This window comes from Podarcis muralis, chromosome 5, assembly GCF_964188315.1.
Source record: "Podarcis muralis chromosome 5, rPodMur119.hap1.1, whole genome shotgun sequence".
Taxonomy (NCBI): Eukaryota; Metazoa; Chordata; class Lepidosauria; order Squamata; family Lacertidae; genus Podarcis; species Podarcis muralis.
The window spans coordinates 41,355,379-41,381,222 of NC_135659.1; the positions used below are offsets into that span (position 1 = coordinate 41,355,379).

A 25,844-nucleotide genomic window follows, 5' to 3' on the forward strand; every position below is an offset into this window, starting at 1 on the left:
GAAAGGGCTGCTTTCGGGCTGCTTGTTCCTCCTCCTCCTCCGCCAACAGCGGCAAAGGTGGAGGAGCAGCCTGAAAGGGCTCCTTTCAGGCCGCTCGTCCCTCCACCACTGCCACCCGCCTCATTCGAATATAAGCCGAGGGGGGCCTTTTTCAGCATAACAAATGTGCTGAAAAATTCGGCTTATACTCAAGTATATACGGTACATTAAAAGTCTTACTGATCTGCCATAGAGAACTTTGCTCCTTCATAAACTACAATCTAGTTAAGTTTTATTCCTTTTGGGGGCTAAAGGAATGGCAAAAGGTAAGTTCATTCTTAAAAAAAAAAGCAACTAAAGGTATAAAGGGAATGTGAATAACATTAGTAGTTTAGAAGCACAGAAGGCAGAAATGCACAAATGGTCTTTTGTACTGTTTAGTGAAAAATATACAACTGTATATACAGATATACTACAATTAATACACTACCATTATTGTCATGTACCAATAAAACGTTTGTGCATTAGATTTGCTTACCACTTACTAGAGAGTAAGCCACACTTAACACACTGGAACTTACTTCCACAAAAGATTGCACTGCATGACTTCCCAAACATTTTGCCACTGAATGAGCCATCATTCGACTTGCAAGTTTCCCATTTAGCTGCATTGGGCACAGTTCAAATAAGTTTTGTGCTTTGTCTATAAACTGTCCTTTTTGTCATCCTTGTAAAAAGGAGGTACAGGAAGCTTATTATTCAGACAAGACAACTGCAGCAGAATGTTGGGTTACAACAAACAGAACCAATAGCCAGGCCATTTTACATAGCTTGTTTCTTTAGAAAGCAGGGTAAAAAATCATCCCAGGAATAACGATACATTTTTAAAATGAAGGCATAAGCATTTAATATTTTCACATTTAAGAAAGCAACAGTTTTCTTCCCCATATTATTTGTGTGCACTTAAAATATGCTGCGCTGAAATTAAGCCTGCTGTTAGAGATTTACATGCTAAGTGACTGGTACTTCTAAATGTACATCAGTGGCTAGAGGTATCACAAACCAGATCATCACCCCCTTGCGTGTCTGCTGTTAACTTCTCACCTTGCAGTTATATGCTTTGATTTACAAGCTACAGTGTTAATATTATAAGAATCCAAATTGTATTTGGAGACAGGAAACAAAACACACAGCACCCGTGTAATAACTGTTTGTGTCTACTGTGATTGGTTGCAGATTATTATTGGTAACGTACCTTTTCAAATTGTGAGAGAAGCCAATACTGTATTAGCTCTTCTTATTAAGGTTCCTCTATGATCTTAATGACTAGCCATTATAAGGTAATATTGCTAAGCAGCACCTTAATGCACTTACATAGCTCAGCTTTCACAATTGCATCCATATTACTGGTTGTTGTTTTTTAAAATAGATGCACATTTGAGCAAGATGCACACTGGAAGTGGCACTTCATGATTATGTTATTAAACATTATAGGAGTTCAGACAGAGTAACACTAATATTTTTATTTGCTGACTCTTTATCCACATTAATCTTAAATTAAGACAACATCCTAAATACTTGTTCTCAATGGATTTGAATCCATACTGCAAACTCGCCATATAAGTTACCTCACAAGTCCGGCTGCCTTTTAGTGGGTTGAATGAAGTTCACCACAAATACTCTGAATCAGGGATCCCCCAAAATATGTGGCGTCAATGTCAAAAAACTGATTTGAATAGGGAATGTTTAGATTACACTGCAAACCATAAAGAGAAAGTAACTCCGGCACATAACCTTCAATATTCTACCATATTTGAACTGAAACAATGATTTATTCCTTTATCAGCACATCATTTCATTATTCATCAACTATCTAAGAAAATAATAAATTTACAAAGGGTGTTTTTTAAAAAAACAACACGTTGGCAAAATCTGAAACCTGAAGAACGCAACACATGTATTTTCAAAGGGAAATTGCTATCTTACTGTTCTCTGGAACTGCCACAGCAGGTAAGACTATGGGATGGCGAGCTTGGTGGACAAATCCAAACGTCGAGAATAAGTCAGCTGCTGAGGCCAGGCCAACAACGCCTTTACAGATCTTGGTGTTGCTTTCAGGGCAAGAAGGTATGCCAAGACTTCACACGCACCAAGACTACTGCTTCCCATCAAGCACAAAGCAAACTGATAAACCACACCTAGATGTACACCTAGGAGCATACATCTGCTTCAGGTAGGGCCACCTCTTGCACCACTGTGAGTTCGCTATGAGAAGAAGGGCTGTCCAAACGATAGTTAAAATATCCCAACTTGATGCCACTTTATACATGAGATGGGATTGGGGGGACAGGGCAGGACTTGCTTCACCTGTCTGCTTCTCCCTCAGGCAATTCAGACAGGTAAAGTACAGTACATATTAGCCCATGTGTATTCAGCACCTAGAATTCACTGCTAGGAGGTGCAGTGGCTTCACTTGAGCCACAGCTAGAAACTTGGCTCTGACTCCCCTGCCCTGAGAAATGTTGAGACAAACTATGCAAAGCAGGGTCTTCTTTGTTGTGGTGCCTAGAGTGTGGGATTCCCTTCCAATAGGGTTTTTTTTGTTCTTCCCCCACCTCCCCAAATTTTTGGGATTTAGAAAACGCATTGGTGGAACTGATCATCAGTAGCAGACCTGGATAATTGTATTGCTTTATTTCTATCTTTCTGTGAATTGATGTTTTCGGTTAAGCTGACTAACTGTTTTATCTGTTGTTTTTAATATTAAATGTTAAGCCACATTATTGATCCTGACAGGTGGAAAGATGGGGCATAAATATTTCAAATGAATAAATACAATAAAATGTCCTCACAGCAAGACAAAGTCCTCAGTACTAAAACATTTCAACTTTTTGTTTTCATCCTCAGAGAAAAGGGTTCTCTCTTCCAGGACTGGACTCATCAGAAAATCATAGTCTCTAGAATGCCCATTTACAAAGGTAAACAAAGGGTAGTTCTCCTTAGATGAGGATTTCAGGATCTACAATTAAACACAGGATCAGAGGAAAACATTGATTAGAAGACAAAGAACATTGCACTGCTCTTATTCCAACTATGTGTACATTGTCAACTGAGCATTCATTTTTAACACCAAGCAGAAAACACTGCACAAAGGGCATGCAAATCATCCCAAATAAATCTTTTTCATGTCTGTGGCACACCTCCCAATGCCACATCTCCCCATCAGAGATGTGTGCACACTAGATCTGTACCTAGAACACCCATTTATTTGCATGGTAGAATTACACCCAAAGCGAAACAAATGATAAACAAATCATACCCAGTCAGCTCTCTCGTATAACATCTAAAACCTAGCAAGTTCAAAACCAAGCTTCGCACCAGCTCTTTGAACTGCTATAATTTTAATCAGCTAAATTACATATATGGTTACAGCACCATATTAAAAAGCCACATTAGTCTACAGATTAATCTACATGAGGGACTGGTCAAATCAGAAATTCAAAAATAGTTCTAATTGCACATTTAATCCAAAACAATTTTTAAGCAGAATGAGGTATTAAACAACAACAGTCAGGAGCGAGAAAATCATGCTTGCAGTAAAATCAAATTCCACATTTTTTTACTGGGCTCTGCTGTTTTATCCCAGTTTAATTACATCCTTCCGATAGTATTGTGAAAGAGAAGGGCAAGGAGAACCAAGACATGATGAGTGGTGAGCAGAGGAGAGAGGGAAAAAGGAGGCTCATGTGAAAGGGGAACGTTTTAGGAAGGTGGTACAGGGCAACAGATCTCAAGGGACAAGATAATTGGATACAACCTTTTATCATTTGGCTATTGGATCAATTCAGCCCACATCAGTAACAGAAGTTCACGGTATTCTGATGGCTGTTTGGTAGCCTGTGAAATTAGCTGGCAGGCCTTCCCCTCCTAATTGACAGGTGTCTTGCAACATGACAGCCACCACCACGACTAAGTAAAAGCGGCTCCCCACTTACACAGTGTCTGATGAGTTTCTTCCCATTACAGATGAAAATATATGTGTTCACACACACACACACACACACACACACACACACACACACACAATTTTGCAAGGACGATATACATTAGTCTAGTGGCTTCATGCTAAATTTGTATGGAGGACACTAGATATAATAAACCACGATTCCCTAAATACTGACTGTTAAGGGAATGTAAGGAAACTCAGACCACAGAACTGTGGAAATGATTGCACTAATTTTTTACCCTTCTTAATCTTTGACACTCAAGACCTACAAAATCGAAATGTGATACAGGAGCTGTGAAGGGCATTGATAGGCTGAAACCCATTTACCAAATGAAAGCCTTCCTTGGTCTGCTTTTTCAGCTATCTTCAGAAATTGCCTATATATATTTCTGAATTCACATTAAGCCATGAGCTAGAAACTTGCTTGAGATAGAAAAAAAGATTGTTATCAAATTTCACACCAAATTATCAGATTCTCACAAAATGAAATGGTGTACGCATGTACATGAAAAAAATACACAGCCATGACCATTTCAAAGGAGATGAAAGACTTTTAAAATAGCTGGTTCTGTACCACTGCTTGGACAATTCCCCACTTAGGAAGACAATCACACAGAACTAGTATACCTCCCTGCTGATACAGGGGCTGGCTTCTAAGGTATGCAGTGCTTTCTTTTCAAAAGAATGATTTGGGAATTATTCCTGTAGAAGCATACACATGAAAAATGATGCAATGTAATCAGAATCAAAATGATGTTGATTCCCAAGAAAAGTAATTTTGATTGAGGCAGTCTTCTGCACAGAGAATTCTAATCTCCAGAATTCTTAAGAAGCAGTGCAATGTATTTAGTGGCTACAAATGTGAGCTATGAGCCAAGAAGTCTAGTTCAAATGCATTTTCTCTCATGGACCCTATAGCCTTGGACAAGCCACTCTCTAAGCCTCCCCCTCTCCAGAATGCCTCTTTACTTTCTAGGACTATTAAATCTGCAGCATATTTTCTCTCTCTCTTCATGAAGGATGTGAGCAAAGCTTGGGCCTCCAACATCTAGGAATTGTTCAGAAGGTAGATTCAATTATCAAGCAAAATAAAGAAACAAAAATGGCCAGAAGCAAACTATGGCTTACTATGAATGAGCAGTGTGCTGCTGCCTGCTGGTCAATCGTGCCTGCTCCATCCTGCCAGGATCTCCAGGAGAAACAAACCACAAAGCTTGGCTTAGCATTACATGCAAACTGAGCAGTGTGCACCAGCATGTCATTCATTCATGACAAGCTATGGTTTATTTCTGACCATGGCTCACTGCTAGATGCAAACAAGGCCAACGAGTCAATATGACATGGGTTCTTCCTAGATCCTTCCTTTTTATTTTTTACTTTCACACTTCCACTTCACAATACCTAGCAGCTTTAACAGTGCAAATCAGAGTTCAGTGGGACTTGCACAGTATGCATAGGACTGAACCCTAAGTGCTGTAAGAGTGGTACTAGGAAAGCCTTCTCCTATGCCATCTTTCAGACAAGAATTTGTTAAACCACCATAGTTTTAAATGTCTATCGTACTTTTGAGCAACGCAACTATTTATGTCAGCTTGATGAAAACAAACAGATGAGTAGATGGGAGTGAGCACGAACAATTAAGAGAAAGTGGTGTGCGCTACTGTGCAAATATAGTGGCTGTTCCCTTTTTATATGTTAAATGTAACAATTTTATTTCCTTTTTCTTAGTTTATACCAGATATAATAAACAACCCTGTGTTTGCTTGTATCTAGGATGTGCTTACTTTCACAGTAAATTTAAAATGGTGCTAACACACAGTAATCATATTTTATCTGTAAATGTAACAAACATACTTACACTAACAAATAATAATGCACAATTTAGTTTGATTTAATATTTCAATTTAAAGTCATCCCCAAGGAATTGATTGCCTTTTAAAAGATTCTTTTTGTGTAGATCATTCAGTGTCTGAAGCTTTCCGCATAAATATTTTCGTTTAAATGCTGCCACCTAGTGGGACAACCCTATACTTGGTCTTGATATAATTGAGAAGGGGAAAATTATCTCAGAGTTAATTTAACTTCTACAATACACATATGCATGTGTTGCAAGATCATTTAACCCATGTAATTCAGTTAAACGTGGTCAGTGATTCCCTCCCTCCCAAAAAACTGCCTTTTAAGTTGCAGATTATTTTTAAGAAAGGCCATTTTCTCTCCTGATAGGCATATCTGCTGAAAATACTCTTGTGTAAGTAGTTACTGAATCATCTACTTAAGATGTTTCTTTATCTAGACTTTACAATTCAATTGTGCTGATGTAATGGGATCACAAAAGATTGCTGGTGAGCTTATAGATTTGTCTTTGCCAGTACATATCAGTGGCTCAAGCCTTGATAATATATCTTGAAGAGTTATGTTTAAGATGTTCCAAAATAAAATAATATAAAAGTAAAGGATGACAAGGTGAAGTATCAGTTTCATCATGTGGATGCTTACCTTAGTTATTTCTTCAGAAGCCCTTTCAAAGGCTTGCACATTTGGACAATATAACCCTATAGTGCAGCTAGGATCCATTTTTTTAAAAGACATCTTCTTTGGAGAAGGGCAGTGGAATGACTGTAATTATAAGTGGGTGAAAGATTTTTAAAATGCTTTAAAAGCTCAAGAGAAAATGATTGATATAAGATACAATTACTTGTTCTGTTTCCGAACGATTCATAAAACATTTCCATGAAACTGACTGAGTTTTACCAGTTCAATTAACAAAAAGGACTTTTACATGGTAAAAATGAGAGCTGCTAAAGTCAACTAAATGTTCAAAAAAATCCAAAATTTCCAATTTTTTTCAAATCTATCATCTCCAATTGCAATGTGGAAAAACATGGGTGTTGCAAGAAAAGGAATTTGGCATAATTTGCAGGTATTTTAAGACAGTGTTGTTTCTTCCTTATTTTTGGCACTTCTAAAGTAATAGACATGCTTTTCTCTGCACATTTGAATCTGCAAAATGCAAGTCATGAAGGATATTAAGTGACTGTTTCCAGGGGAGGAACTTTATAAAAAGAGAAGTTGACCATTTCATGACCCAACTGACTTTTTCAGGCAAGCACACGGGCTTTGCCTGCAAATAACCACAGGATCAGTGTCTTGCATTGCCAAGGAAGACTGGGAAAGAAAACTTACTGAAAACCTGGAGACCTACTGCCAGCATCTACTAGCAGTAACAATTCCCTGATAGCTGCTCTTGCCTCCCTATTGTTTTGCAGAAATTTGCAAGGGCTTAGAAGAACTGGATGAAATCATTTTTCATTATACCTCCTTTCCACTGATGTATCTTTTCCATTGCAATGCACTTTTTATTAGTGAGATTCCAATATAACAGATCTACTTTTCTTCAACACAGAGAAAAGTAACCCAGTAGAACATTTTATCCACTTTAGAAAAATAATTCTCATTTTTGAAATCCAGTGATATAATACATTAACCTGAAGTTTCCCAACAGACACACACACAAAAGGGGATGGCTCAGCAGCATTTGAAAAGCAGTGCATCACATCCAGAGTTTTATCTCAATGCTTAGAAAATACACTCTACATGCATAGAACAGCGGTCAGGCTCTTCCAAACAAATAGATTCTGTAGGTTGACTGCAGACTGGATTGATTTTCAACTTAGCCTGGACAGTTTATCAATTCTGAAAACATATGATATGGAGAAATCTAGCAGAACTGTTACCTACAATAAGAAAGCAATTTCTGTTAGTTTTTGACACCCCTAGACAAGGACAGATTATTATTACATGCACTCAACATTAAGGTCTGATCCACAATTCAGTTGTTAAACGAGTGCTTCTTGCAAGGTGAGACCACCCAAATCGGCATGTTCTTGTTATGCCACACAGCAGCGTAGCGTGGGTTGTCAGCACCCGGGGCAAGGCAAGTAATTTGCGCCCCCTAACCCGTGGATTTGCGCCCCCTAACCTGTGGATTTGCGCCCCCTAACCCATGGATTTGCCCTAACCCCAGATGTTGCGCCCGGTGCGGCCGGCCCCCCCTGCACCCCCCACGCTACGCCACTGATGCCACATATGTTCAGGTAGCCATTTTACCTCGGACATCAGGAAGAATCAGACACTGTTGTTATTAAAAAATGATTATTGAAGAACTGAGCAAACAGATATTACTTTAATAAGAAATCGTTTCCATAAACTATAGACAACTATAATTCACAGACATCTCTCTATTCCTTTCTCTCTCGACCTGCTGTAACCTAACTTCTTGTTCCTTAACTTCCCATCTAGGACTGCTACCTGCTAAAAGCCTTTTAACAATACTACAATGGATATGTAGGTGCAAATCTATTTTATTCACTACTAAATCTGAGGATTGCACACAAGCTAAAAAGTATTTGCACAATTTAATCCAGATGGAAAAATGCCTGAGCCTGAGTGGCAGCAGCTAAACTGGGCAGAATTAATGTAAACAGCTCAAGTGGGGTGAGAGAAAAGGCCCTTTTGAGTAGATGAGCTGCGCAGACTATAGGAGTGACTAGGATCTTCATCAGTGCTAGCTCAAAAGCTCTGATTCACACTGCAGCCAGTATTTTTTAAACACAAAATGGGTGGGGCTGTTGTGCCCTGCCTGTTTGTGAGTTGCTCAAGCAGATTTCCTAGACAGAGGTCTAGAAACTTGCTTTAAAAAAATATCAAGAGGAGAACCTACTGCCCGCCAGATGTTGTTGGACTACAGTTCCCATTAACTCTAACCAAGCTGTGGAGTTCAACACTCCTGTGCTCCTGAGACCTGGGTTCCTGGGACGCAGACTAGCTGTAAATTGGGCCAGCTGCTGCTGGTAGCAAGTAGTGAAGCAATTTTTTTGGGGGGGGGTGCTTCTTTCTTTGTGCATCATGGTCCATGTTTAGCCTTTGTCATGGGAAAAGGTAAAAGTCTGGAGAAAAAGCAGATAGCACAGTGGAGTGCTACACACCCCTTCATTGTGGGATGCTGCCTTCCATTGCATTCAAGTATCATAGGTTTGCATTGCAAGTCAACTTAGATCAAGTAAAGGCATTCATAATCTCAGAACTATTTCCATCTACATGCTTTCAGCTCCGTAAACAGTCCCAGGAGCATAGCAGAGGCATTGCACTCCCCAATGTTTTGTGTGTGGCCGCCATCTAAATCATAGGAACTTAGGAAACTGTCGGGCCACTGATCCATACATTTCAGTATTGTCTGCACTGACTGCCAGAGACTCGTCAAGATTCCAGGCAGGGAACATTCCCAGCCCTAACTGGAGATCCCAATGGTTGAATCTGGGACCTTCTGCATGCCAAGCAGATCCCTTGCCAGAGATACAGCCCTTCCCCCAGTTCCAAGCCTGGGAAAGTCATGCCCCCCCCCCATGTGCAGCATTTAGTCTGAGCATAGAGCTGTTCATGTATGAACCACACACACAACTGAGAGAACTCTCCTTCCCAAAGCAGTGAAGCTGGACACTCAGCACTTGACATTCCTGTAAGTGGGAGGGGAGTAACAAGGAGTGAGGTTATGCTACTCCCGTTGCAAAAGCACCAAAACTAGACTTTGGTTGTCTCAAAGCAAAAATCTGACACACAAACAAATTTGGAGGCTATGTATTCCACTGTATACAAAACATCAGCAATGAATTTGGCTTGGTTCGTTTTTTAGTTTATTCCTTTTTGTGATTCTGTGTTGAAAGAAAGAAAGAAAGAAAGAAAGAAAGAAAGAAAGAAAGAGAAACGATCTAAGTAATTAGTGTTTGGTTCATATATGAAGCAAACAGTAGTGCTGGCTCTTTATCCATCCTACCTCGAGGGGGAAATCCTTTACGCTGACATCTACAAAAGACTGGCAGTAATGAGGATCCATGTAAATCAAACTGTCATCTACAAGGACAAAACAAAAGACAAGTAATTCAAAAAACACCTTATTATTACACTGCTTACAATCCAATTTCTATGCAGAACCATGGGGGGAAAGACACCCCCAGCAAGTAACTGCCTGCCAGGCTGATATTCATTGACTGAAGCGTAGGTTTTTGCAGGACAGATTAACTTTTGCATAATCAAATATGCTTGTAGAAGCAGAATTTTGATAAAGTGATGAGACTGTCATTTAATTTTTGGAGATAAAATTACTTTTACAAACACACAATTATATTCCAGGAGTTTGCATATGAAAAATGCATTGTACTCCCTCATCATGACAGGAAGAACATATTTGCTTGTCATTTGGTCATCAACCTGTACCATTTAAACTACTAAAGGGTAAATATATAACCAAGATCTGCCAGGTAGTAAGCAGTGAAAGGCTCAGAGAGTTTGATGAAACAAATAAATTATGCCTTGTTTGTGCAACAAAGAAAATTAAATGTACATTTTACAGAATCCAATTACCATATAGGGCAAATGACAAATGACTGGACTTTGGTGAGTCTGATTAATAAAGTACTCATTTTGCTATTTTAATCATTCCACTTCCCAGGGGGTTTCTATTAACTCCAAAGCTTGGCGGGTGGGAGGGGGTGAGGAGGAGAGAAGAGAAGAGAAGAGAAGAGAAGAGAAGAGAAGAGGTATACCACACTGAAAAAGACATACCTTATTAAAATACTAACCTTGAAATCCAGCAAAGTAATATGACTGCTTAGGTTTGCCACCAATAATACCAATGCAGTATTCAAGACTCAAAATCCCCTGTCATCACAATAAATAAATGGGGTGGGGGAGAGAGGCAGGATTACCACACAGTAAACTTAATTCCATGCTGGCTAATTTTGTTCAGTACAAGCTGCTTACAAGAGGAAAGCAGAGCGGTATCATTTACCTAAGAAAGGCATTCAGAGAAAGTGTGAGGCAGAGGTGAACTGAGCAACCTGTGGGCTGCCTGAATCCCTTGGCCTGGCAGTCCCTGGCATCTCTGGTCGCTCCGCCCCTTCCATCTCAGAGTGTTCTGCTGGGAAGCAGAAGGCTACAAAAGGGTTGATCTGCTTGGACTGCACTTTCCAAAGGCATCCTCGCCACCCCAGGGAAGAAGTGGCCTCCTCCCCCCCTTGGCACAGAGAAAGCACGGCACTTTGGGGTTGCAGGAAGCATGGATAAACCATTCCAGAATAGTAACAGCAATGGCGAAAACACCTAGGCACTGAGCCACAACGGGGAGGGAAGGAGCAAACAAGCCTGGCACTCAGGGTGAGTCTGAGACTAAGGAGCATTTGAGAGAGAGATGTTAAGCCTGCTGTGGGATAAAGAATCTAAAGGTCCACATTTCAAAGGACTGCATGCTAATGTTCCTGACAAAACCTGTACAGGTTCCCTGGCCTCTACAACTACTTTGACAAGAAAAATCAAACCCATCCTCTTTTTCATTCAACTGTTGCTATCCATTGTGTGTCCACATGGAGCATGACACTTGTCCTTCCAGACATTGACAAAAAAGCAAATGAGAAGGAAAACCTAACTTTAAAACCTTCACACTTGGAGCAGGCTAAACATATAGCTGCCATATTGTCATTTTATTTCATTTAGCACAGCCTCTGAACCCCTGACTAATCAAGTAGACTTTGCTTCTTAAGAGTACTTGGTGAAAATAGAAGCAGGGCTGGTCCCCTTTTCTTCCCTTTAGGCACAGCTTCCATTAATTCAGAAGAGCATTTTTACAGGCCCAGGTAAAACATTTAACGGAGGGAGGACTAGAAGTGTGTAAAAAAGGCAAGAGGATAGGACAATTTCCAAACCGAGAGATTACAATGAACCGTCTATAGTACAACAGCCAATGTGGGTACAACAGGGTGCAGCAGCAGATATTATACCACCCAGTGTCTGAACATGCTTATTAATTTTGATATCTGAGTGTTTTACGGAAAAGAAGGGTCACAAGAGCATAGACTGAAGGGATGGTACACTACTGCTGATATTTGAGATAGTCATCTTTAGGGCTTCCATGACAGTCTTAAATTGATTATTAGCACCACTGAGACAGAAAACGGATACTGTTAATGTAAATGCCACTAATCAGCTGCTTAAGTGTGGGGAACAGATGAAGATCCTAGGCAACATTTTAAAATCAAGGATGCATGGGGGTGCTCACTGAATGAACCACCAATACAGGTGAAATCAGATCAGTCTTTATCCTGAATTACTGCATCAGCAAGACAGCCATTTAGGGATTGGGATAGTTATAACTGGTTTAACACTGAATATCCTAGCCCTGCAATTATGTCTGCATACTGAAATTTCAAATTTCTGAAGTCAAACTTTATGATCTACTACCGTAAAAATCATAAATACTTTTAATAGATTGAAGATTTCCATCCTTAACTGTCTTTTTATACCATCTAGTGTTACTTTCTGAAAAGTGACACTGAAACTCGTTTCATACCTTTACAAACTCTAGGTATTCCATGTTGGTTCTTTCTCCTCCCAGCCTCACAGGAATTAATATGATGACAGATTTGGCATCCGATTTTTCAGAATCCGCGAAAGAGCACTGCGTATCGATAACATCGGACTTGTAAACTTGAATGAGGCAACACAAAATGTAAGGGAGATTTTTAAAAACGCATTTTCAAACACATGCTGAATAAGCCAAACAAAACCAAATGCACACTGAATAAACCAACCAAAAAACAAGTTATCTGTTGATTCTAAGGAGGATAGGAGGGAACTGGCACTGTTTGGCCCTCCTCATGGATTCTTGTGTCCTCCCACTGAGGACCAGAAACACAAGTGTGTGAGTGTGCATGCCTAAGGGCAGAAACCAGAGATGCCACAAGCCCTGTGCTGCACGAAGCCCAACTGCTGTAACATGAACTGATGGGACTGGAGCTTCTTGGCTCGCTAGTCATGAACAGGTTTCCACTGCTGTGTCAATATAGCGTGAAGTCCACCCACGCACTGCACCAAGAGCATCTTGGAGTCCAACTGAAAACAGCACTTTGCTGATTTACAGCATATCTATTCAGTAGTGTGTTGCATTGAATTCAGTGGGGTTCACTCCCAGGCAAATGGGGTTAGGCTCGCCATCTCTCCCTCCTAGGCCACACCGATGCAGATATGTCAAAGCAAGGGATTTCCAGAGGGCTCTGCTAGTCTGCTGGAGCATAAACAGCAATTTGTCTTCTAGCAGCTTCAAGACAACCACACTGTATTATGGCATAGTCATGAAACCTGATGCCGTAATTAAATCTGCAAGAACCTTTGCTAAAAAAGGAAGCAGTTGAGCCTAGGCAAACCATAGGCATACCTGGTTTGGACATGTCCCACAGACCTTCTAGCTGCTGCTAACATTGTCCTGTTCCAGGGGATGGAAGGTGCATGGAAGGCTACTATCCAGGATGACTATGCTCTTACCTCCAGAGCTGGAGGTAGCAACGCTTCTGAATACCAGTTGCTGGAAACCATGGGAGGGGCGTGTGTTGCCCTTGTGCTCCGTTCCATGCCCTGGCTTCTCACAGGCATCTGGTTGGCCACTGTGAGAACAGGATGCTGGACCAGATGGGCCACTGGCCTGATCCAGAAGGCTATTCTTATGCTCTTACAGCCTGGGTATATCACAGCTTTGGGGCGCTCACTCACAGCAGCATCTCTACCAGAAGCCTAGTGTTACGCATCTCCCTCTGGTACTCAGCAAAAGCATTAGTATCCAACCTCGCCTGGAAGCAGCACATACATAATCAGAGCATTTATGCTGCTTTTGTCCAATAAGGAAACCGCGATTGTGTTTGCTTTATTGCCTGCCTGATATATTTGAGTATTCAATGCAAAGTGAAAACATTCATTATTACTCCAGGGCAGAAGGAAATTAATTTTTTGCATTGATCTAATAGCACAGGAGAAAGAAGATGGCTTTCTTAAACTATACTTTTAATTACTCGGAATTTTTTTTTTCCATAGAGAAAAAGAATTAATATATCACTTAAAATGGTTTGTGCATGTTGGGAAAGAAGTATGAGTCCGAAACACGGAGTCAATAAGTTCAGAGGACCTGCTCACGGCAGATGCTACAGAAGTGCACAATCCTCTGGTCGTATTAGAAAAGAAAAGGCTTCCATATTTCAGCATTAGAAAATGTTACTCAAACAAACATTTAAGAGACAGTGCAGTAACATTGATCCCCAGGAATTCAGTAATTATCATTTGTGATTTACCCTGCACCAACAATATACAATAACACCGTAGAGTAAAACAACAAGAAGCTTTTTGCCCTATGGAGCTTACAATCTAACCCCAATGCTTAATATTAATCTTATATACATATGAAGTTTTGCAATATGTAACTTTGTTTGTAAAGCCTTTGATCCAGAAGAATGTCAGTGGGGTTCTTTTTGCATTGTGGGACCTCCCCACCCAAGAAATAAATGGTTAAGAATAAGTAGGTTCTCTGGAATGTTGAGATCAGGAAGCTATCATGAGGAGTACAAATTGAAATGTTCCTATCCATTTGCAAAATGGATCAAATTCTATGTTTGGATCAAACTCTTCTGTTTTTAGCATCACAAAGAAATGTAAGATTGGTCAAGAATACTGCCAATATAACCCACTTACCTGTACAGTCTTGAGCAACGTAGACAGTTATTCCTTGTAACTCAGGGTCTCTTGACTCTTCAACAGCTTTTCTAAATACAAACAGGCTTACTTTAGGTTCACAATGCACAGAATTAGGGCGCGCGCAGAATCATAACCATAGAGTTGGAAGCAATCCCAAGGATCATCTAGTCCAACCCCCTTCAGTGAAATAATCTCAACACACGGTCCCTCATCCAATTTGAAACCCCACCGGACCCTGCTTAGCTTTGCAAATGTGCCAGAAGTTTTATTAGGACACAATCCTCAAATCACCTACTCTGGAGAAATAGACTAGGCAGAAGCGCTGAAAAGCACAGCCTTAATCTGCCACAAAGCTGAACTACAAGTGTAATTTGCAGACTGCAAAATGTGGCAAGCAAGGAAAACAAAAGCAATTTAAAAACAAGCATCATAAGACAATGCCAGTCATAGAATCATAGAATCATAGAATCATAGAGTTGGAAGAGACCACAAGGGCCATCGAGTCCAACCCCCTGCCAAGCAGGAAACACGATTTTTTTCATTATGCTGTTTTAGTATAGTTCCCTGTTTTGGTATAGTTCTTCTTTACTAAAGAAGAAATGCTGAAAAATCTGAGTTAGGGAAACTGCACACATCTTGGTTGAAATGTGTAAAGAAAGCCAATTGCCCACTATAATGTGTCAACATGTTACAAACCTGTTATGATAAAGAGTACACACAGTGGAAATCTGCTATCAGTCATAACCAAGCACATATACATGTGGTAAAATAGATTTGGGAGCATGTTATAGGACACAAAGACATAATGGGTTGTCCCTCCACAGGATCTGGCCGAGGGTTTCTGCTGGCGAAAGAGGGCAAAGGCTTTTCTTCACCCTTCATCCTGATTTTCCCCTTGTCCCCGAATCTTCCACCATCACATCCCATACTGTTCTGGAGGGTCCATCAACCCTCTGCAAAAGCTTTCCCAGGAGCACAAGGACTGTACATCATTACTAGTCTGGATCCAACCCAATCTGTATATATAATCATTGTATGACCCTAGCTCCAAAGTTAAATGCACAAGCCTGTTTACTCAGAAGTAAGACCCACCAGTTTCAGTGGGAAATACTCCTGTGCAAGTATGCATACTGTTATTGCCCCCAAAGGTTAGCTACTGGTGGCCTCAGAACATTTTGTAGAACAATCAGCTCCAAGTTGTATGAGGGATCCAAGTGGGTGTACTATGAATAGATAAGGTGGCTATGCAATGGATGAATTTCTGGTAGTATTGGTTTACAGAAAATATTCAAGTTGAACACGAAAACCTTAGAAGCTTCCTTTTTGAAAAGTGTAACGTGAAATTCTAGGAAAATATTAGTAAGTTTTCCGTGTCAATTCCAATTATTTATCTCTGCAAATTCAACTGGATACATAAATAACCTTCACCTCTCAAGACACCGCATTATTTCCCAGTAGTCTCATTCAAGGTGAATATTCTTGCTATACAAGCAGCATGTTACTCCTGCATCTATATAAATGTAAAAATTTACATCTGCACTTTGGCCTCTTGTGCTTAGAAGGTTTAATGATTCAATTTATGACCATATTGGGACCCACCTAGAACATAAGACTATAAAAATACAAAATCAATGGTGTCCAAAAAAATGGCACATAAAGGCACCCTGTACTGAGAAATCTGACTTTCAGCTTTTTTCTTTTTTTCAATCTAGGCTGAATGTCACAGACCCTTTACTTTTACTATTATGTAATTATAATATTAATAGTCCCATACACTTACAATTTCAAAAGAATTTGATGTGTGCAAAGAAATGCTGAAAACATCAATTTTAAACTCTGACAGTTCATTACACTATCAGTACATTACAGCCCCCAGGTTACAGTATTAAAAAAAAGAAGTAGTAGTCTATAATGTTATGCATGTTCCAAGGTTAAAAGAGTTGTTGGCTTTTTGAACATTTCATTCAAGATACCCTACGAAAAGTCTAGGTTTGGAACAAATCTTTGTAGTCTAGAATAGTCCAACGGAAATGTTTCAGAAATAAAAGAAACTTTGAACAGAGACCATTCTTGAAATATTGACTGCTCCTTCCTTTTCTTCTTTCTGGAACACATCCTATGAATTTGAATCACTAATGACAAGGATATATAGCTAAAGCTTTAATTGTTACTTTCTAATTAGCTGACAATCTCAAGACAGTGCTAAAATGAGCTCTCTCTCCATTGGATACATTAGTGAAAGACAATTTAGTTTGTTTTTACCTCAAAAGGTGTGCCACAACAGCTGGCCCATACCAATCTCCAGCTATTTTCCCAGACTTGTTTCCATATTCTGTTAGGCGATGCAAGCCAAAATTTGCAAGTGGGGAATCGCCAAACCACGATATTATTTTTCGATGAAAGTGTTCATCCCTCCTTTCTCTGTTCCCCCAGTTCCCCCCTGGGGCTTGTTTGTGGTGGCTTGACTGGTTCCTGAATTCTTTCTCTCCTGTACGTGATGCTTCGAGGGATGCAGTGAGCTTTTTTACTGTGTGACTTGTCCATGATTCAGAGTCTGAATTTTCAATGACAAATGCATCTGGCCACGTCCAGTCTGTGACAGACACAGCATATATTTAATGGTTTGCCTGCTAGTAAACAATTTAAAGAATTTTTATTCGTTTTAAATTATCTGGTGAAAATTTAAAGAAGCTTAAAGTTGTCTGTTCTCTATACTAAACAACAGAGATTTAGCATCAGCCAGACAATCTCAGAGTTTCCGAATAAAAGTACAACAACACTGATTTTATAACAGTTCCACCACAACATAGAAATCTTTTCACACAGAACAGGATTAAGGGGCATCGATGAATTAATAAATGTCATTGAATTACACCAAACTTAACTGCTAACTTTTCAATTGAATTGTTTTTCATTTTTCCATGAATTAAACATGGTTTCCAATAAGTTAGAATAAATTTTAGTTAAACTGAATTGTTTTAATCTGTATTTAAAATTATTAAATGGGCAATTTCCTCAAAATGATTTTACAACTAGGTTGTGAAACTCATTGCCACAAGATATTGCCTTAGAAAGATTTAGGAACAGGCTACATCCTCTCAAATGCTAAATAAGAAACAAAAGTCAAGGTATCTTTGGGGTAAAAAACATTAGAAGAGCAACATATTTTGGGGGAAGAAAACATATACATCCATGCTTGCCAAACACAGGCATTAGAAATTTGCATAATTATGGTTTTTATAGAGTTTCACAACACCCACCAATACATCCCCCACACTGTTCTTTAAAAATCATTCAGAATAAAAACCTAATAAGCATTGCATGTAACTACTGAATTTGAAAGGCTAACACTCAGGATAGCTCAGTTGGTAGAACATGAGAATATTAATCTCAGGACTGTGGGTTTGAGCCCCATGTTCGGCAGTAAATTCCACCATTGCAGGCGTTTGGGATAGAAGACCCTCATGGTCCCTTCAAACTCTACAATTCTAACACACTTCATTCTCATAAGCACACATGGCCCAATTCCTTTGGTTACCTATTCCCTCAAATCAAAAACTAAAAGTTAACTGAATAGGTCAAAAATCTGGGGAACTTGCCTCTACCAAGAAAGTGAAGAATAAGGCCTTGTGCTAGAAGCATCTGACCAGTCCTCAGGGTACAGCCCCAGCCACAGTCTGTTGTTAAAGCTGAGCCCTTGATTTGAGGAAATTCTTCTCTGTATGTCAGCCATATTCTGGAAATAAAATCTTTACGGAACTCTTCCACGTTTCTTGAAATCCCTTCATCTGTTATATCATAATTTGACCCATTTGGTGACATGTCACTTGACTCTATAAGAGAGAGAGAGATAACAAACTAGTACTTGTTTTAAGTAAGTGACCAACTGCAAAATCTTGTACAATTTATCAGAACTGTGAACAGTACAAAGCCCACTGTGAGAAATCTCTACAAAATAATAAAACAAAAATAGTAACTTGAGCTTACAGGTATTTGCCCTAGGGAATGAATATACAGCTAGAGCAGGGGTCGGCAAAGTTTACCTCGACTGGGCCGGTTCACTCCAGCGAAGATCCCTCCGTGGGCCGGATCACATGCACGCACGGCCACGATTTCCGGTGTCTGCACCTGCACAGACGCGATTTTCAGCGCCTGAGCATGCGCAGACACGATTTCCGGCACTGCACAAGTGAGTCCCTGAGCCACGCTGTGCCGGTTTAGCGCAGTGCGCGGGGACTCACCGAGTGGGCGGCTCGGTTCGGGGGCAGTTCGTGGGTCAGTTAAATGACCCCTGTGGGCCGTTTGTGGCCCATGGCCCTTAGGTTACCTACTCCTGAGCTAGATGCTTCACTCCATAAAGAGTAAAGGTAAAGCCAGTGTCTTCAGATCAGAATATTTAAAGGAAATGTGGGAGAAAAAAATATATAAAAATCAGAAGGCAAACAGAAACAGTTGCCAGTTTAGATTGGTTTTTGTTATATCATTCTTCCATATTATAGAAACAATTATCCTGCATACAACTTTTGCAGAAAGGAAAACCGAAGAAAATATGGTAACTAACATTAAGGCAGGGCTGTAATTGACATATAAGCACAATTGTTGCCTAGACACAAATGAATTGGCACAGGATTTTACAAAGCCCTGTTTGCCCAGTCTGCACATGCTCACAAGCCACTATAAAGAATTTGAGGCCTATGCATGCCTCACCCAACCCTCCAACTGCACTCATCAAGGTCCTTAACAAAGTAGAGAGGATCTTGAGAGGTATATGCTGGCTTCACACAGACTAGATTGTGTTAGTAGCTGTGTGTACAACTTTGGGTGTAAGGAAACAGAGCTTTAATATGTCCTATGAAGATCCTTCACATATGAAATCTAAGACTTTTCCAGCAGCCACTTATTGCAAGTGGGAAACAGTAATATATATGCATCAATGTCCATTTGGACTGAAGATCAAGTTACATGCTTGCAGCACATACCTTCAGTCTTGAAATGGTAGCATTTTCCCAGCAAAAAGACAGGAGAATTTCTGCTAAAGTAAGTTTTTGTTTTCAACACCCAGCCTATAAAGAAGAAGAAAAGCAAAGTAAGACATTTAGAAATGATCTCCAGGCCAACTTTAATGAAGTTCACAGAAAGCAAGGAAGAAAATGAGCAGTCTCAGCTTTTATTAAAAACAAGTTCCTCTGCTTTGTACAACGCAAATAGGGTTTAGGCTATTCCTATGTTAAATAGTTTATGTTGATGTCTGCACTTTAAAAAAAAGCAAACATAGAAAGTTTCACTTTCCAAGCAGCAGTAACAACTAGTGGAAACACAGTATTGAGAAATAAATCCAATCTTGTTTGATACAGGTAGTATATAAATGTTTCAAATAAATAAACAAACATTCATACAACATTTCTATCCAGCCCATTTCATCCCTCTGAAAGGCAACACTCAAAGCAATCAAATACAAAAACATCTTCAGTCCTCAACATGGACATGGGAACTTGTGGGCAGGGGGTGCTCACACTGACACAGCCCTGATCTGCTCCTCGCATAGAGGAAGGAAAGGCTAAATGGGGCCGAAAAACAGCTAGATTGAAGGCTAAAAGCACATTAAAAATAGGGACCAGAAATCCAGGGCAAACAATAAAAATTAAACAGCAACAGAATTAAAGACTGGTGTGGGGTTTTTTAAAAAAAGTCTTCAAATAGTTATGTCTTTTGAGTTTCTCTTTACTGAGAGCAGAAACCTGACAAAAACCTAGTAGACTCTTTTAAGCTTTCTTTAAGCTTTAATTATTAGGAACTACAAAACAACAGTTGCTCTTTTGGCTATTTCTGCAGAAAGTTTCATAAATATTTTCTTTTCTCAAGCTATCCTCTTCTTCCCCTTTTCTAGCATCTTCCTCGTGGACTATGATATCAGAATAGATTTGTATCTGTCATAGATATCTGATTAAAGGGAATTTACAGAATGGGGAAATACACTGATTTATCCCCAGCTATTGCTGACTATTTAAGTGCAAGTGATTCTTTTAATAGTGACAAAGGAGTAGGTGTCCAAAGAGGCGCAGAAATTTCTAGAAGGAAAAATTTGTCAACTAATGGAGAAGTCACACAGCCACTTTCTTAATCATGGCTATGGCAGTTTCATACGTCATCAACCTCCCAACCTGCAAGATGACAAGTAGGTCTATCTACAGATGCCCTCCAAGGGAAAGGTTGGGTTTCACAAGCTAAATCATCAGTCTTCACCTGGGACCGATCACCAGGTCATGGCCTGATTTAAGACAGGTCATACTACCACCATACAAATATATGGTAAAAAAATTAAGAAATTATTTCCCATGTACATATTTGGGTTGAAAGTGGGTACTGGGTCTGAAAAGGTTGAAGACTACTCAGCTAAACTATGTTTTAACCGTACAGTTGAGATCTTAAGCAAGGACAAAGCAACAATATTTCATTAGCACTAAACATACCCTAATTGCTATCTCACTGGCTTGATTCAGACACAGTACTAAACTGTGGTTCATGTATTTCCTCCTCTGACACTGCCACGATGAGATCAAAAGCTCTCTTTTCAATCGATGGCAGTCTAGCATTACACCCAAACCCGACACTGTGGTTAAACTTTATCTATGGTTTATGAAAACAAGCCAACTTCATAAACCATGGCTTAAAGCTGGCTTGTTTCCATAAACCATAGGTAAAATAGTTTGCTTTGGACATAATGCTAAACAAAGGTTAGCTAAAAATAGAAGTGAATGCTTCTGATCTCCTTTTTGCAGTTGCACTGAGAGAGGAGAGATGGGGAGGAAGTTGACAAACCCAAGTCTCATTCACATAATACGAAATGGCTTAGGCATTACATCCAAATGAGTCCACTGGGCCTCTGAGTTCAAAAAACGACTCATGCTCTCTCTTGTGCAAATTCCCACTTCCTTCCCTTGTAGTATTAGGTTTACATCTGCACCAGCACTAACAACAGTTAACATTAACTGGGAACAGCAAACCAGCTTCAGTCATTTGAGACAATGCACAATCCATTTTCAAAGATGAGGTTGCATTCTTCCATTAATTGTTTTAAGCAATGCAATTTATCGCGTTTCACTTACTGTATTTCATATTATGCCATGCAGACATAAACTTTGATTTTATTTTCTCTACTTCATCTGTCCCTGCAGCCTCCATGTTCAGAATGAAGAGGAAAAGCCATCACTGTCTCAAAAGACACTAATCTGTGCTACTGCAAAAGGAAAAGGAATAAACACATCCATGAACACTCAGGGCATAGCTAAGCATGCTTGTGTTATTAGGTGGTTAAACATATTGTGACTAGGAAGAGCAATAAAATCTCAGAAGCCTCCACTTGCAGAGAGAAAAGCAATTGTAACTTCTATGAATAAATAATAAAAACATTTTATTCCAAATATACAACAGTAAAATTATCATCCAACGCTAAATAAAACATAATGTCCTCCAAATGCTCTCTATTTCACAGTAAACTGTCCTGTGTACATAGACTACATTGGTGTACATCTGAGAACACCTAAACACTAATTGGAAGACAGAGAAAAATATTTGAATTGCTGCAAAAGGGACACAGTTTTATATTATGTCTATTCTGTTCAGAAGCAGGACTCTGGGCTCATGAATATTAATGCTCTATTTAAGAGAGTTGGGTTCTATCCCAGTCCAAAATGTATTACAAGGGAAGAAATCTGGGTTGCAAACAAAAAGAGGAGTATGCTTAAAAAGAAATTACCAAAACCAAGTCTCCTGTAATATGTTAGATTATTCTTGCAAAAGAGCTACTTTAAAAATTCACTAGAAAATTTATACGTTGCATGGCTTTCAATTATAAAATGAAGAATACAAGTAAAGGTCAGATGTGTTGGCTCATTAAAAAAAAAATCAAAATCTGTATTAAGGCAATACCTTTAACAGGCTAACCAAAATGTCACCAAATACTGTGCCAAGTCAAGAAATATAATATTGGATGTTTGATGTAAGATTACCATGTAAGCATTTAACAGAACTTAACAGGTATTTCAATTACATTATGTATAGTGGCCTTACATTATACATTCTATATCACAGAGTGGGTGATTTAAATATATATATATTTAATAATATGTTTTCTGGGTCTATTGTACTGACATTAATGAGAAAGGAAGAAAAACACCAAAGAATGAAGGCAATGAGGGCTGCCATTCATACATGCTCTCTGTTAGTTGAAAAAGCATGAAATGAGTTTTAATCATGGAAATCTTACTCCAAATTGATTGGGGAATTGTCTATTTGTAGTGTACTGTTTAAATAATTTCACTGGCTTGTATATGGATCACATTGTTTGTTATTATATAATGACCATAATACGTCAGGTTTCTATTTGCTATACTATATTAATTTATTCCTTTGACTTTGTCTTTTTGCTGCTACTAACGATATTGCTGCGATATGGATTTTGGATGGATATGGATGGAGGAACTATTGTTGAGTGTTAACCTTCCTTTCTACTTCTGTAAATATTTGCATTGGAAAACAGCTAAGCAAACAGAGCAAGGTTAGCAAAGCAAGAATTTCTCCACAAGATTAGTACTTAATTTTGAACAGACATCTCATTACATAAACAACGCTGAATGGAAATAAGTGTATCAGCATTCATTTTAACAATCACAGGTTGTTTTTACATAACTTCAGAAAGGGATAAGTTTGCATATGCTCCATCAGATTTTATGTCAGTGTAAATGGCTAAAGAATAGCAGCTTCTGGGGGGCTGATTTCTTTCATTGCCTTTTTAAGATCAAGGACATTTGTAAAGCTAAAATTGATCTGCAACTCTGCAGCTCTGAAAGTTTTCCCTGGCTATTTCAGGAATAAAATAAGCCCAAGCACCTACCAAGGGTCACCAATATGGTGCCCTCCAGATGTGAAGAATAATAACAACACTTTTATTATTTATACCCCTGTTGTCAGCCCCAAGCATGGCCGATGGTCAGGAGTGATGGGATTTTGAATCCAACAACATCTAGAGGGCATTACATTACATTACATTATCTAGCCCTGCCCTAATTGAATCTCAAAGCACACTATTTTTATTTCTTATGCAACAAGAAGCTATCAATCCAAAGCACTCTTGGAAAACTTCCCATATGGAACATACAAAATATAAATTATTGAGACAACATAGGAAACTGCATTAGAGCTTATTCAATTGTCATACTAATGACAATCAGCAAGATTCTAAATTCATTTGGGTGGTTTTGTGCATAATGTTTCCAACTCTTCCAACAATGTTTTGGAGAATTGGAAACAAGCCTGTAGTGGCTAACAATGGAATGCTTCCCTCTTTTCAGCAAGAAAGTGAAGCAAGAGTTTCCTTAATGCCTAGGCATCATGTATGATACAGCAGCCAAACCCGCAACTCCTTGCAGCTCTTTTGAGCTCCAGATTTGAAGCTAGGGAGGGACAAAAGAAGACAGTCCTTGACTATGTGCAGGGGCGCAGGGTGAAGTAAGTGACAAGGAAAGGGGAAGGTTCCTTAAAACCACAATTTTGGCTTGGCTACCAGGGCTAGCCAAAAATTGTAAACTTATTTTTATTCAGATACCAGAAAACCCAAAGCTGCTTCCAAGACTGTTGTTTGAAAGCACTGGATCATTTGCAGGCTAAGATCATGGAGAATAAGGAGAAAGCTTAGAGGACAGGGGCTTCTCTTGGGGAATGAATGTGTGTGTTAAGGATAAATATTCGGGCTAGATGTAGAAGGGAAAGACTCAGGATAAATGCCAGAGAAATAAGTAGGTGTGTTTGGTGTTGTTTTTATCTATATTTATACAGATCATGAGAAAAAAAGTACAAAAGGGTGTGCAACGCTGGTCTGATGGGGATGCCTATATTAAGCAGGACGAATTTCACCTGAGGTAGCTTTAACCAATTTAGATTTTTCTGAAGACAAGAGGTTATTCTCACCTCATACTGCCCTGAGCCATTAGTAAATAAATAAATTGGTACCTTTAACAGGAGATGAAAAAGAGCACTGTCACTGCCAAGGTGTCCTAAATGGGGTTGGCACACATTCACACCGTTTCTTTTAGAAGGCTGTTTAAAAAACCACTAAGTTGACAATCCTGTACCCACATACCTGGAAGTAACACCCACTGAACTCCATGCGACTTCCTCATGTGCTGAGATGCACAGGGCTGCAGCCTAAGTATCAATAAGCAACCAAACTGAATGGGATTTTATTACTTATGTATGACATTTGTATGCCACCCTATAACAAAGTTGCTTGGGTGGCTTAGAGTAAATAAGTAAAAACAAACAAACGAACAAACCCTGAAATGCTAAGTTCTCTACACAGCTGTAGCCTCAAACGCCTTGTTTGGACAGATGTCAGACCAAAATGGTAATCTGTGGCATCTCAGCACCCAGATGGAGCAACTGAGGGAAGTGGGACAAGATAAATTTGCGAGCGGAAACCTTATTCAGGGACGTGCCTTTTTTGCCACGACCCAAGATGTGCCCTTATTGCAAAACCTCCAGATAAAGCTCAAAAAGCAGAGGCCGTTATTTCCCAAAATCACTGGGTAATATAGGAAGAGATGGCTGTGTATGTCTCTCAACGTCCCATTTAAAAAATCCCCTCCTTCTTCAACAAGACAAGGCTGCTCCCCGCCCGTTCCCAAGCCCCAAAGGATTTCCAGAGGAACCCCCAAGGTACATCAGGGTCCCCCTGCCTTGAAATGCTTGTCCCACTGAAAGCGGCCCCGAGGAACCCGAAGTCCTCCTTTCCCCAACCCGACCCCTAAAGTTCGCGCTCACCGAGGACGCCGGAGTCACAAGGAGGCAAGAAAGGGGAGGGGGAAGGCCCTCCTGTTTTAAAACTCTTTTTCTTTTTTTTTTAACTTTCCGATCTTCACCACCGACTCTTTTGACCCACTCCGGCTACCATAAGCGCCAGTCGGCGCCGTTACGAATCCCCCAGTGGCGCCGCTTCCGGGACTGAGGAGGAAACCAAATCTGCCGACACAGCAGAGGGTCAACCACCGGCGCGAGCGGGAGGGCGGGAATTCAAAACTGCGACTCTTCTCATTTGCTAGCTGCCCAGACACTACAAGTCCCAGAATGCACTGCTCCCGTGGCGTAAGAGGGTGCCCCTGCGCTGAGAAAGAAGTGCGCTCTGGGAGATGTATTCTCCGAAGTTTGAAGAACTTTGGGAGTTCAGACCCAGAGAAAACGAGAACGTTGGACACCTCAGTTTCCTAGAATTTTCTTCTTTGGCCAATAATAATGA

General features: G+C 39.8%; 1 protein-coding gene across 5 annotated transcripts; it reads right to left on the minus strand.

Moving 5' to 3' along the window:
• Nucleotides 1-402: 402 nt before the first annotated feature.
• Nucleotides 403-25,575, minus strand: ATG4C (autophagy related 4C cysteine peptidase). Of its 5 annotated transcripts, none has more exons than XM_028733236.2 (12): nucleotides 25,373-25,575; nucleotides 24,693-24,757; nucleotides 21,661-21,791; nucleotides 19,534-19,617; nucleotides 18,154-18,387; nucleotides 16,817-17,147; nucleotides 14,552-14,622; nucleotides 12,387-12,523; nucleotides 10,624-10,702; nucleotides 9,819-9,895; nucleotides 6,485-6,604; nucleotides 403-2,998 (listed from the first exon to the last, which is right to left on the minus strand). In XM_028733236.2, exons 3-12 carry the CDS (start codon nucleotides 21,734-21,736, stop codon nucleotides 2,828-2,830), a joined length of 1,380 nt encoding a protein of 459 aa, XP_028589069.2. In that variant the 5' UTR covers nucleotides 21,737-21,791; nucleotides 24,693-24,757; nucleotides 25,373-25,575; the 3' UTR covers nucleotides 403-2,827. The 5 variants fall into 5 exon arrangements, with proteins under 5 accessions (XP_028589069.2, XP_028589068.2, XP_077784784.1 ...); XM_077928658.1 differs by lacking the exon at nucleotides 24,693-24,757 and adding an exon at nucleotides 5,114-5,174 and having other exon boundaries at nucleotides 2,873-2,998; XM_028733235.2 differs by lacking the exon at nucleotides 24,693-24,757 and having other exon boundaries at nucleotides 25,373-25,574.
• Between the last annotated feature and the right edge of the window lie 269 nt (nucleotides 25,576-25,844).